This window comes from Macrotis lagotis, chromosome 5 (genome assembly GCF_037893015.1).
Source record: "Macrotis lagotis isolate mMagLag1 chromosome 5, bilby.v1.9.chrom.fasta, whole genome shotgun sequence".
NCBI classification, from domain to species: domain Eukaryota; kingdom Metazoa; phylum Chordata; class Mammalia; order Peramelemorphia; family Peramelidae; genus Macrotis; species Macrotis lagotis.
Window position 1 is genome coordinate 5697865 of NC_133662.1, and position 14207 is coordinate 5712071.

Genomic DNA, 14207 nt, shown 5'->3' on the forward strand with positions numbered 1-14207 from the left:
ATAATTCTTAAGTAGGAACGTAAGGATTCAAACTCAGATCATCCAAAGTCATGTCCAGTTCTTTTTGCACCATGCTATTCTGCTTCCTATATCTTTGACTGTGTTTATGCAAAAGAGCATAGCAGGGAAGTGAATTTGTACATATTTGGGTTTAAACAGTGATTCTAAGTTAAGGGAGATATGGATTCCCTTGACAATCTATGGATTCCTTTTCAGAAAAATAATTTTAAGTACATAAACTAAAATGCACAGAATGATCAAAGAAATCAATTATATTCCAAAAAAATTTTTTTAAATAGACACAATCATGGACCCCAGTCTGTTAATGTGTTTGACTTCCTGCTTGTGAACCCCTGGGTCTGAGTGTGCAAAGTATCAAGAAGCATTTATTATGTGGCTTCTGTATGGCAGATACTGGACTAACCCCTAAATATATTAAGTATGAATCTCTGAATGATCAAATACTCATCTGAGCATGTACATGTCTATATGAGAGTGTATTCTTACACACTTGGATTTGATTCAACATAGACAGCCTCTGAGGCGGCTAGGTGGTGCAGAGGGGTGGCTAGGTGGCGCAGAGGGGGCAGGTAGGTGGCGCAGTGGATAGAGCACCAGCCCTGGAGTCAGGAGTACCTAAGTTCAAATCTGGCCTCAGACACTTAATAATTACCTAGCTGTGTGGCCTTGGGCAAGCCACTTAACCCCATTTGCCTTGAAAAAAATCCTTAAAAAAAAAAAAAACATAGACAGCCTCTGCCTGTCACAAAGTAGGAAAGAATCCTATGACTGACAGGCCACCCTGCTCCCCCCTCCTGGCCAGGAAGAGACACACTTGAAGTTATTTATAACTCTCTAACAGGCAATCAGTCCACCACCACCCCCACTTCCTGTACTGCTCACATCTGTCAGGCAGCTGGGGTGGGAGGCTGATCCTCCCTGCCCCTTGTCCCCCATGAGCCCATCCTCTCAATGCAGGCTACAGCAATCAGGCAACAAGGAAGGGGATTAAATGCACTACAAGTCTTGGGAAGTGAAATTGGAGGCAGTCTCAAGGTCAGAGTTTCATGCCAAAGTCAAGTCCAACCACTCATTTGTCCAGACAGAACAATGAACAAAAAGATTAAGGAGTAGGGTCAGGTCTCAGATTGGGGCAGGGTCAGAGAAGTAGAGGATAGACTGTAAGCAAAGAAAGATGGGAAGGAAAGAATTTCTGCACACTAGAGATAAAATAAGCAGTTGATGATGATTTAACAATATTCACTTTTAGTAAAAGGTAAAAAATCAGACTATGATTTCTGGGTTCTAGCACTGGTTCACCATGTCTCTCTCTTTCTTTCTTTCTTTCTTTCTTTCCTATTTATTTTAGGTTTTTGCAAGGCAAACAGGGTTAAGTGACTTGCCCAAGGCCACACAACTAGGTAATTATTAATTATTAAGTGTCTGAGGCCAGATTTGAACTTAGGTACTCCTGACTCCAGGGCTGGTGCTCTATTCACTGAGCCACCTAGCCACTCCACCATGTCACTTTAAGAGGGTTGGCTTGATGGACTCGTTCATTCCATCAGTGCAACAATCAGGGACAATTTGGGGCTGTCTGCAATGGAGAATACCATCTGTGTCCAGAGAAACTGTGGAGTTTGAACAAAGACCAAGGACTATTACCTTAAATTTAGAAAAAAAAAAAAAACCTGGTATCTTATTGTCTGATACTGCTATCTCTTATACCTTATGTTTCTTCCTTAAGGATATGATTTCTCTCTCATCACACTCAATTTGGATCAATGTATACCATGGAAACAATGTAAAGATTGGCAAATTGCCTTCTATGGTGGGTGAGGGGAGGGAAATTAAGATTAAGGGAAAAATTGTAAAACTAAAAATAAATAAAATCTTAACAAATAAATGAATGAATGAATGAATGAATAGGGCTGGTCTATCGTGTCTCCAAGTTCCTTCCAGCATTGAATTTTTACATTCAAACATTCTATATGTTAGTATAGCTTCTGGCTCTGACAATCCATCTCTGTGCTCCAACAGTCTTATCTCTTAAGACCTCTTGCAGATCCTCCCCAGGGTTCTATTCTCCCCTCACCTGGAGCTTCTGTAGAAGGACAACATCGGAGATCTTCTCTTTGTCCTGCTTGGTCTGCTTGGCTTTCCAGTACTGCTTCTGGGCTGAATATCGGTTCATGGGACATACCTTGAAGAGGCAGTCTGAAAGGGAGGACAAAGGGAAATGATGCATAACATTGGAAGGGATTTCTGGTAGAGAGAGGCTATTTGGGGGAATAGTTCACACTTTGGGGGCCACAGTTATTATATTAGAAAGTCATAAAAAGAGCCCTTGACTGTCTCAGTCTGAAAGGCTGAGTTTGAGTCCTGACTCTGTTGTGTGAATTCTGAGTAATCACTTCCCACTTTCTGAACTTCAGTTTTCTCCTTTATAAAAGTTGATTAGTATGGTCTCTTCCAGTTCTGACACTAGATGATTAAATTAAAAAAATGCTTGGGACTGGGAAAGCAGCCCAGGTGGAATATGATATAATATAGTGCCTCAGGGCAATGGGTTACCTAGGGAAGGTTATTGTATAGTCTGGACAAAAGTTCATATCAATTCAATGGTCCAAACATATGACTCTTTAGTGTTAAGATCTCATGAATTAATGTTTTTGTGCTCAACTCTGAAAGGAAAAGACAAACACACATTAACCCCTGCCTTTAAGAAAACTGAACATAAGGAAGAAGAATCAGACATTTATACAGATAATTACCACATAGAATAGAGCCAATGAAAGCGCTCTGAAGAAGGGTAAGGATGAAGTTCAAAGAAAGGAGAGCACATTTTCAGCTGAGGGAGTCAAAGGTTTCATGGAGGTGACATCCAAGTCACAAAGAAAGTAGATTGAGGAAACAGAGTTGGAAAGGGAGGTGAATAGAATTTCAGAAGCAAAAGCTCTAGGAGATTGATTAGGCCCAAATGACCATGGATTTAGAGTTGGAAGCAACCTCAGAAATCATATAATCTAATGCCTCATTGTACAGATGAGTAGGGTAGGGTAGGGTGGGAGCTGCTTTTACCCTCTGATTAGAGACTACTAAACTGGGTGTATGACTCAAGTCTGAACAACAGCTCACAGGTTTTTGGCGCTTTGCCCATGAGGCAGGCAGACAGAGCCTAACAGGATCAGAGTTGGGCTTTCAGGATTTATTCTTACTAGGGTCTTACCCCAAGGCCTCAGATACCAGCATGCCTATTTGAAGCACTCATCTTCTCTTCCCTTACTTTCTTTCTCTTCCTTATCTTTCTCCCTTCTTCCTTTGCTTATCTATTCTCTTCAGGTATAATGTGTTTAATCGGTGATTTCACTCTAATGAATACATACTAACTTGCTTTAGGAACAGTCCTCTAGAACACACAAGGATGTGTCAGACCCATTCCCTCCACTTGGGAGCTCAAGGTCTAGTTGAGAAACAAGATGAGCATCCATGAAAAGATATTAGAAAAGAGAGTATTTTCTTAAGAAAAAAAATCCAAAATATCATTACCCTATGAAAAAATTATCTAATCACTAATAATTAAAGAAAAGCAAAGTAAATCAATATTAAGGTTCCTTCCCCTCTTTACCGTTCATTTGATTGGCAAAGCTGATCAAAAAATCTTAAGATAAATTTTAGAAGGCAAAAACAGACACATTCATGCATTGCTGGTGGAACTGGGACTAGTCTTTCTGGAAAACATATTGAAACTATGTTCCAAAAGTAAGCAAACTGCATATCCTTTGACCTAGCACTAACACTACTAGGTTTATACCCCCAAAAGAATCAAAAACAAAAAAAAGAGGAAAATGACTCATATGTAGAAAAATATTTTAGCAGTTCCTTTTGTGGTGGAAAAAGATTGGAAATTAAGGGGATGTCCATTAATTGTGAAACAGATGAATAAATTATAACAGAATAATATTAATGTGCTGTGGATAGAATGTAGGACTTGGAATCTTGAGTTCAACTCTGACTTCAGATTCTTACTAGCTTGGGGTGGCTAGGTGGTGCAGTGGATAAAGCACCGGCCCTGGAGTCAGGAGTACCTGGGTTCAAATCCGGTCTCAGACACTTAATAATTACCTAGCTGTGTGGCCTTAGGCAAGCCACTTAACCCCATTTGCCTTGCCAAAAAAAAAAAAAAAACATTCTTACTAGCTTCGTGACCCTGAGAAAGTCAGTTAACCCCATTAGCCTCAGTTCCTCATCTATAAAATGAGCTTAGGAGAAGGAAATGGTAAACCACTCTGGTTATCTTTGACAAGAAAACCTCAAATGGGTCACTAAGAGTCAGATGTGACTGAAATGAAATAACTGAATGACAAATTGTACTGTAAGAAATGATGAAGGAAATAGTTTCAGAGAAACCTGGAAGACTTGTATGAACTGATACAGAGTGAAGAGAACAGAACTGGAGCTTCCTTTCCTAGAGCTTAAACAATCGGAAGGCAATGTGGGACACAGTCCCTGAATTTAGGACAGTGACCTCAGGGTATATCAATGGGCTGAAATGTGGTGGGAGATTAGCCCTACCTTTCAGAAATGTAATAGAGGAGACAGATGGAAACAACTGGATCTGGGAAAGGCAATGGGGTTAAGTAACTAGCCCAAGGTCACAGCTAGTAAATATAAAGTATTGGAAGTAAAATTTGAACTCAGGTCCTCCTGACTCCAGGGTCAGTGCTCTATCATCCACTGTGCCACCACTTCCTGATCTCTTTCTCCTTCTCTCTTTCTCTTCCTCTCTTTTCCCTTTTCCTCCCATTCTTTCTTTCCCATACCATAGTCCATCTTCTCTTCTATAATGTCATTTATCTTCCTTCACAATCCTGACCCTTTGATTGACAGTTCAATCATACACTATCAACTACCCTTTAAATACTTATCTCCTTTTCCTATCACTAGATAAAGCCTAACCATGGAATTTATGTCATCTAATCTTAATTGGGCCCTCACTATTATACAGCTTGCTTCTTCAATAAAGGGCAGCTGGGTCTTGAAGTCAGTAGGACAGGAGTCTGAATTCAGCCTCAGACATTTGATACTTACTAACAGTATGACCTTGGGCAAGTCATTTAATCCTGATTGCCTCACATCCAGAGCTATCTCCAGTAGTCCTGATACATATCTGGCCACTGGACCCAGATGACTCTGGAGAAGAAAATGAGGCTGATAATTTAGCACTGTACCCTCTCACTCAAATCCAATTCATGTGCTTGTCATAACATCACCTCCCCTGATCTCATGGTCTTCATTAAGATTGCAAGACAAACATCATCATCATTCTTCTATATTACATTCTCCAACAGTGGCTTCTCTGAACCTTCCCTCTCCTCACTACCAAGTTTTCTACCTTTCCTCTCAGAAGACTCTCCTATTCATGAGCTCCCAATTCTTTCTGCCTTTATCTTTGATTAAGAAGAGGACCCTCTTATCAAGGCTAATCCCATCTCTTAATCCCATCCATTCAATTCATCTCCATGGATTTGTCCCTTGATCAAACCCTTCCTCTCATCTTCAATCTCTCCTATACTTTGGTTCTTCTCCCAAAGCCTTCATACATGCCCAAGTCTCCTGATCTTAAAAAAAATCTGTCCTTGCCATTTCCACAAGCTATAATTCTATATTCCTTCTCCTTTGCACAAATTCCTAGAAAGGATCATCAATGTCTATATATTTCCCTTCCTTTCACTTCTCAATCCCTTACAGTTTGATTCCTGACCATACCACTCAATTGAAACTGCTTCTTAAAGATAACCAATGATCAGGAGTGGCTAGGTGGTGTAGTGGATAGAGCACCGGCCCTGGAGTCAGGAGTACCTGAGTTCAAATCCGGCCTCAGACACTTAATAATTACCTAGCTGTGTGGCCTTGGGCAAGTCACTTTAACCCCATTTGCCCTGCAAAAACCTAAAAAAAAAAAAAAAGATAACCAATGATCTCCTAAATCCTAATGTAATGGCCCTTTCTTGGTGCTGTTTGACCCTCTAGTTTTTGACACAGTAAACCACTCCATCCTCTCAGATGATCTCTCCTCCCTTAATTCCTTTTTTTTTTCCTGCAAGGCAATGGGGTTAAGTGCTTTTTCCAAGGGTCACACAGCTAGGTAATTATTAAGCATCTGAGGCCACATTTGAACACAGGTCCTCCTGACTCTATTCACTGAGCCACCTAGTTGCCTCCCCTTAATTTCTATAACAATGCTATCTTTAATTCTGTTGTTCCCTTTCAATACAGTTTCCTTTGCTAATTTATCATCTTCCTTCAACCCACTATGAGGCCCTGTCCTAAGCCCTCTTCTCTATAATTCCTACATATACCCTGCCTAGGTGACCTCATCAAATTCATTTCTATGTAGTTAATAACCAAATTTCTATGTAGTTAATAACCAAATCTTCATATTCAGCCCCAATCCCTCCATTGATCTTTAGTTTCACATTACCAGCTACATGCAGGACAGCTTCATCTGTATAGCCTGGAAAGACATCTCAAACTCAATAAATCTAAACTCACTATATATTTATCTTAAAAAAAAAACGTTCCTCCAAACTTTCCTATTTCTATCAAAATCACCACCATTCTTGAAGTCACACAGTTTGCAATCATAGCCATCCTTGAATCTTCAATCTCATCTTCTACAGCCAGCTGCCATGTTCTATTGACCTGCACAACATTTCTTGAAATGTTCTCTTCTTTATACTCATAGAGCCACCACCAAGCTAATTCAGGCCTTATTTCACCTTGCCTAAACTATTGCAACCCCCTTCAAATTGGCTTCTATGCCTTCAAACTTTCCTGTCTTCCATCCATACTCCACACAACTGCCCAATCTACATTCCTAAAAAACACTTATGATCATTTCATGCTTCACCTCCTTCAAAAAATTTTAATAGCTTCCTATTGCTTCAAAGATAAAATGCCTGAACCTGTATTTAGAACCTTCTTCCATTGGCTCCCCTTCAAGATTAATTTCATATAATTTTGCTCATGATACCCTTAAGAGTACCCTGCTAGCTGTTTCCTGTACATAATGCATCTGCCTTGGTCCAGGCTGCCCATCATTTTGGGAATGCATTCATTCTTTATCTCTTCCTCATATAATCCCTAACTTTCTTTAAAACACAGTTCAGGTACCACTTTCTACCAGAGTCCTTCCATGGTTCTACTATTATTATCACTCTCACCTTCTTGGGAAGTACTTTGTATTACTTGGTCTACACTTTCTAATTACTTGCTTATGTAGGGGTTCCAGCTTCCAGTTCTTTAATGGTAAACTGTCTATCTTTATGTACCCAGCTCTTTGCACATTCCCTAGCTCATAGTAAGGACTTAATGAAAGTTTACTGGATTATTGAATTGAAAGAAAGGGTTAAGTTTGAGTGCCAACTACTGCAGTTGCCTCTTAAGGAAAGCCCCAGAAGGGGTCCCCTTTGGGAGGGCTACACTACACTGGGGCAGCTCTGGATAGCATCGCCTGAAGAATCAGGGATCCAGAAACCCTAAAACAAGAAGGGACAGAAGAATGTTAAGATGAAGGAGAAAGGGGGAGAGAGTGCAAATAATGGAGCCAGTCAGGACACATCTGCCTGCTCAAACACATACCACATATATGTACATACATACATACAAATATAGCACCAACATGTAACAAGGAAGCTCAGACTGCCACAACTCTAGAGATGCTGAGCTCTGGCATTTCAGCTTGCTCTCTAAGCATGTCAGGACTTGGGACCGGTTTTGGAGGAGGCTGTAACGGAAAGAGAGCCAAGCAGGAGCTAATAACCCCTGAGGCTTGGAGATACAACATGGGACTTATTACAGCTTCTGACAAACCCAGAGGGCTCTGAGTGTGATTGAGTGTGTGTGTGTGTGTGTGTTGGGGAGGGAAGTAAGGGAGAAAAAAAGAGAATATCTGTAGAAGGATACTGACCTGGGCAAAATGGAAAGCCTAAAAAGCACCTCCTTCTTCCCCCCACCTCCATCCAAATTCTCTATCCCATCTCCAACATCATCTCTTTGATTATTATGTGATGTGGGAAGAACCAGAACTTAGAATCAGGAGACATGAATTCAAATCCCAACCCTGAATTTGGTCAACCATTTCTTCTCCAAATCTCAGTTTCTTCACATGTACAGTACGGATAAATAACCCTTCTATTCCCTATTTGTTGGATGAACATGTAAAAGTCTTAAAAATGCTAACAAAAGATGAAGTGCACTGTCAGCCCCGTGGCCAAGTTCCCTGAAGCTTGAGTCATCCAGGCTACTGAACATCAAGGTCATGGCCCCAATCCATGTGCCTTCTAGTGCTCTGGGATCATCCTAACCCTGCCAATTGTTAGAACCTACTCTCCAAAAGCTTTGGAGTAACGGCTTGGCTCTTCCACTAATTTGCTTAATAAGCATTTATTAAACTCCTACTCAGGAACACAAACCAAAATAAATTAGTTCCTGTCCTCGAAAAGTAAGGGAAAACAAGTACAAAAATATAAAGTAAATAGAAAGTAATTTGGGATTTGTTTTTTTTTGCAAGGCAAATGGGGTTAAGTGGCTTGCCCAAGGCCACACAGCTAGGTAATTATTAAGTGTCTGACACCGAATTTGAACCCAGGTACTCCTGACTCCAAGGCGGGTGCTTTGTCCACTTCGCCACCTAGCCGCCCCAAAAGAAAGTAATTTGGAGAAGGGAGCAGAACTTGCAATTGAAAGGACTAGGAAAGGTCTCATTTACAAGTTAGACCTTGCTCTGTATCTCAATTTCATATAAAATTTGATAATGATGGGGTTATCCTCCCAACTTCAACAGTCTGCTCTATGACTTCACCACTGGCCACAGGGGTAGCCAGATACCAATGGCCAATGGCCAAGGGATGTCAAGGCAGAACTAGGTTCTGTGAGTTGGCTCTGAAAGAGGAAAACTCCAGAGGGGTTAAATGTGCAATGGACATAACAGTATTTGGATATTATTAATTTACTGTCTATCAGCCTGAATGTCCAACCATGCCCTTACCCAGGCCTGAGGCCTTTGGGAAGGCATTTGTGATGGGAGTGAATGACTGCTGGGAATAGATAGAAATGTCCCCAAACTAATACCAACCAATAAATACAGTGACTCCTCTTGGTATTTATCACCCCCCTTCTCTATCCCAATCCTAAATTAGAGAAGTCAGAAGCAGGAGATGGGTGGGCAAAGATTGGCAAGGGTACCAGATACCTAGATTCCCCCCACCCACCCAGAGAACAATGACTCCCCTTTATGCCAGGCAGACAATTGCCCTGGCTCCAAATAAGGGTTGAAGAGGAGTCCAGAGACACTTCTGCCCGCCCTAACCACGCCACCTCTGCTTGGCACTGCCTCTTCCATTGGCAGCCCCACCCCAGGCAAGACCAGTAGTTATAGAGACCAGACTAAAGGGGAGGGAGGGTACTTTCTCCCAAGGTCTAGATAGACCCTAGGTTGGAGGTCAACTCCTCTCCCCCACCACTATCCCAGAGCACAGTAGAGAGGGCTCATGACAAGGTGATAGTAGAACCTGGCACTTTTCAGAAATGAAATGGGGGCATATAGACCCCTGCTTTAGACATACTAGAAGCAGGGAAGGGGGAGAGCCCTTATTCTGGCCTCAGATCTGGATGGTGCCACTCCCTAGCTTTGGGGAAATGGAGAGGAGGGGGGAGGAAAGAGTAGGGGAGTCAATGCAGCATTTGTTCAGCAAAGTAGTTTTTTTGTTATTGGAAATTGGCCTCAAACTCTCTCAACTCCAGCCCCCAGGCAAATCTTCTGCCACACCCACTTTCCTGACATATCCCCAACAGACACACACACACACACACACACACACACACACACAAACCTTTTGTTGAAGCAAACACACTCAAAGCATATAAACACACATACCTAAATGAACAGATCCTTCCAGCAACATAGTCCTCCTCCACAAAGACAAATACCTACTACTTTATTTTTCTTTCTCTTTCTCCTCTCTCCCCACTTATTCGTGTTCTCTCTTCTGTCCCCTTTCTCTTTCAGCCTCTTTCCCTATCTGTGTCTGTCTCCCTATGGCTCTATGATTTAAACATCCTCTTTCTTTATTCTTATTAATTCTCTTTTTTCTTTCTCATGGTCATTTTCTATCTATCTTTCTCTACCAGTCTTTTTCTCCCTGGATTGATCTCCGATCTCTCTGTCTCTCTCTCTCTCTCTCTCTCTCTCTCTCTCACACACACACACACACACACACACACACACCACACATACACACACACTTCTACATTCCCATATTCTACTCTTTCAGCAAAACCCAGAGAGGAAAACCCTAGAAGGAATCCCACATTCCCAAGGGGACAACTCCCTGTAACAAGAAAGGGACTTCTCAAGATCCTGCCAGAAACTTCAAGGCATTCAGCTGTAATTCTTGCTAGCACTGTCTAACCTAAATCTGTCTGGCTCTAAATGAAACCAATAGACTTGGATCTGTCAACTAGCTGGGGGTCTAGGTTATGGCATTTAAGTTCTGGAAAGCCATCCTTGTCTCTTCTGTTCTTGTATCTGATAGTTCTTAACCCTTGGGGTCCATTGTGAGAGAAAATTCAATTAGATCTGCAAACACAGTCAAACCTGAACACAAATTTCTTTCAATTTTGAGCCTAATAAGACATTTTTCTAGATTGGGTCACTTAGACCTGTCAGTCAAGACATGATGGGGCATGGACCACTCCCCTCTCTGGTCCTTGTCAACAAAGGCTCTATCTAGGCAATAATTTTTAACAGACTAAGATCCCCAGGGGAGATCCCCAGGAAGTCAGGCCTATATATTTAAGTGTTCCTTCCCTCACCCCATAATTGTATGGTAGTCAGCAGGTCTACAAGTATAGTTAGATCCCCTTAGGAAAAAGCCTGAGTACAGGGGACCAAAGAATCTGATGTGAGGTAGGGAAAGGGATGACTTCCATCTTTCCTTCCCTGCTGACTTTTTTGAGTCCTAGGCCATTTGGCAGCAGAATCCAAATGACACTATCCCCACTAACACCATATCCCACCTTCCAATTAGTTGGGGGGGGAGGCAGAATGACTGGGAATGGGATCCAGATTTCCTTAAAATCTGTATACGGCCCAGAATCTCTGGATGAACAATCCCAGGCTAATCTCTCCCTGAGCAGCCTGTGTGGGCAGGAATAGTATGGTGGCAAGCAAAACCAGCATGTTCCTGCCTGCACTCCTACCCCACCCCACATGGCCTCACCCATCATGCCAAGGTTCTGTCTGTCTCTGTTCCTTCCCCAGTTACAGAAAATAATAATGAGGATGACACCTTGAACATGTAAAGCATTTTCAGGCACATGATCTCCTTTGAATGGCATAATACCCAGGTGAGGTAAGTAGGGTAGGGCTTCACCTAGTAGAGATGTGAGATCCATTGAGGGGAAATGACTTGCCTGAAGTCATACTCTAAATCAAAAATTCCCAAACCTTATATTAGGACCCCTCTGGTAGGAGAGGGGATCAGGAGTAGCTATGGAATTGTTTCAAGGGATCAAATGAGATAATATATGTAAAAGTGCTTTGAAAACCTCCAAGTCTATATAATTATTAGCTATTAGACAGTGATGACTGATGCAGAAACAGGAACAGAAAGACAGAGACAGACAGTAAGACAGATACCGAGAAAAAGAATTACATATAGTAAATGTTTATCATTTATTAGGCACATAACAAGCTCAAAAGATACAAATAAAAACAAATTAGATCATCCCTAACCCCAAAGAGCTTAGATTCTACCAGGTAAAGGCAATACCTAAAGAGAAGCTCTGAAGGGGGGTGAGGCCCAGGAGTTTTGTTCCAGTTCAAGGGACAAGGCAATGGGTAAGGAAGTGAAAGAAACATTGGGAGAGAGAACCAAGTCATGAGTGAGGTAAGCAGTTTGGCCTTACATGAAAAGTTCAGTCAGAAGAGCAGGCCTTATGATTCTTAGTATTAAAGGGATTCATGGGCAATCACATATTTTCTAAATTAAAGAATAATTACAATCCTGGGTATCCTGTGGGAAAGAATGGTCTATGAAAATTTTTGATGTTAAAAAGGGGTCTTTTTACTACTAGAAAAGGTTGAGACAAACCCAGGGTTCCTGATTCCAAGGTTGACTAATTCACTACATTTTCTGTCAACCCCACTGTCTCCTATCCCAGATTATAGAGAACAACTCCCCACTAATGTTCTTGTTGTTCAATCATTTTCAGTTGTGTCTGATTCTTCCCGACCCTATGTGGGATTTACTATTTTCTACTATAGTTCATTTCATAGATGAAAAAACTGAGGCAAACAGGTTTAAGTAACTCGCCCAGGGTCATACTCAAAGTGTTTGAGACCAGATTTGAACTTCTGAAAAAAGGTTCATGAAGTTTTTGGTCCAATAGAGGGATGTGATAACCCCAGGAAGTGGGAAAGAAAGCTTTAGTGATAAGCTTCTTGGATTCTCTGAAGGCAAGCTGGAAGCAGAGATCAAGAGACAGATGCCCAAAGGCGTTAGGACCCCCCACACACACACTCCCACACCAAATCTTCCTAATTCTTGTCATACTGTTCAGGGCAGGCTGGTTGAAAGGTTTACCTCGGAACTTCTTTGGTGGGTTTTCCAGATCACCAGCAGCTGGTTCCACCACACAGCGATCATCCACCAGCCTATGAAACAGAGCAACACCATCAACAATAAATTCAATCCAACAAACATTTTACTGAGTGCCTTCAACTTTATGTGCAATTAGGGGACTCAATATTGAGTAAGATCACAGGATCACAGGTTGAGAGCTGGAAGGGCCTTAGAGACCATGTGATCCAACCCCTTCATTTACAGTTGAAGAAAAAGAAGCCCAGAGAGGTTACAATTTGCCCAAGATCACACAGGTAGTAACAGAAGCAGGTACTAGATACAAAGTACTCTTACTCCAAAGTCAATAGTTTTTACATACTATACAGCTTCTTTTTAAAAAAAATTTTTTTGTTAATTTTTGAGTTCTAATAGTCTCCTTTCCTCCCCCTTCCCAACCCTACATTAGAGAAGGCCAACACTCTGTGTGTGTGTGTGTGTGTGTGTGTGTGTGTCACTATACAATACTTACTTTCATAAATCAGTTCTCTTTTTCTGGAGAGAAAGGATTTTCCTTCCTAAATCCTCTGCAGTTGATTTGAATATTTCTATTTCTCAGAATAGCTTAGCCATTCACAGTTCACAGTTACTCTTTGAACAACATTGCTATTACAACTTTCTTTTTTTTCTGCTCATTTCACTCTGTATTATTTCAGGCATGTTTTTTCAGGCTTGTCCTCTTATAGTACAGTAAGATTTTGCAGGAAAATTTGCACCATAATTATATACCATAACTCATTCAATCATACCAATTGATGAGTATCTTCTCAACTACACTTAAGACTTCCTCAAATTCCTTTCAGCATGGAGTGAGATAGGGAGAGCAGGGAAGACTACATGAACTGAATCCTGGCTATGCCACTGTGAGTATGCAACCCTAGGCAATTCATTTATTCTTTGGAAGTCTCAGTTTCTTTATCTGTAGAATGAAATTCAACTTAGATGATCTTTAAGACCCCTTCCTACTCAAAATCTATGGTCTTGTCAACAAATAGAAAGATTTCCCCCATTTCTTGTTCCACCACAGACTCCCTCCCTCACAACCTCTAAGGTAGCAATAGTATGATATAGGGGATGCCAGAAATTTCCCCCCAACATATTCAGAAGCAAACAAGGAAACTCCTTCCAAATGCCTGAAGTATCTCCATTAGGATTTTGCCAATTCCAGTAAAGCACTGCTTTCTCCAAATTCTTTTTCTAAAATGTAAATATCCCAGAGGAAAAGTCTCTAATTCCTCAAAGGAACTGAATTTTTTAGATCATTCCCCCTTCCCCCCCACCAAGAGAGAAGGACCAGGGTTCAGGGCAGAAGTGGGGGTGGGGGATGAGGGGAGAAAGGATAGTAAGTATGAAAAAAAAAGGTGGAGAAAATTTAATTTTCCTTAGGAGACTTCACAGCAATCATTTACGAAATTGGCATTTATGACCTGAGTCCTGCACCTTCCTGAATAGAAGGGTGATTGATTCCTCAATCCATGAGAACTGGGAGACACTCACTTTCAGAAAGGGTCCCAGCACACA

General features: G+C 41.4%; 1 protein-coding gene across 1 annotated transcript in view; it reads right to left on the reverse strand.

Moving 5' to 3' along the window:
• The window catches only part of ITPR3 (inositol 1,4,5-trisphosphate receptor type 3), a 119578-nt gene that overhangs the window by 83506 nt on the left and 21865 nt on the right, over positions 1-14207 (reverse strand). The window contains exons 2-3 of the mRNA XM_074236536.1: positions 12651-12721; positions 2096-2217 (exon numbers count right to left, since the gene is read on the reverse strand). Coding sequence (XP_074092637.1) covers positions 2096-2217; positions 12651-12721 — 193 coding nt within the window. The remainder of the gene's footprint in view (positions 1-2095; positions 2218-12650; positions 12722-14207) is intronic.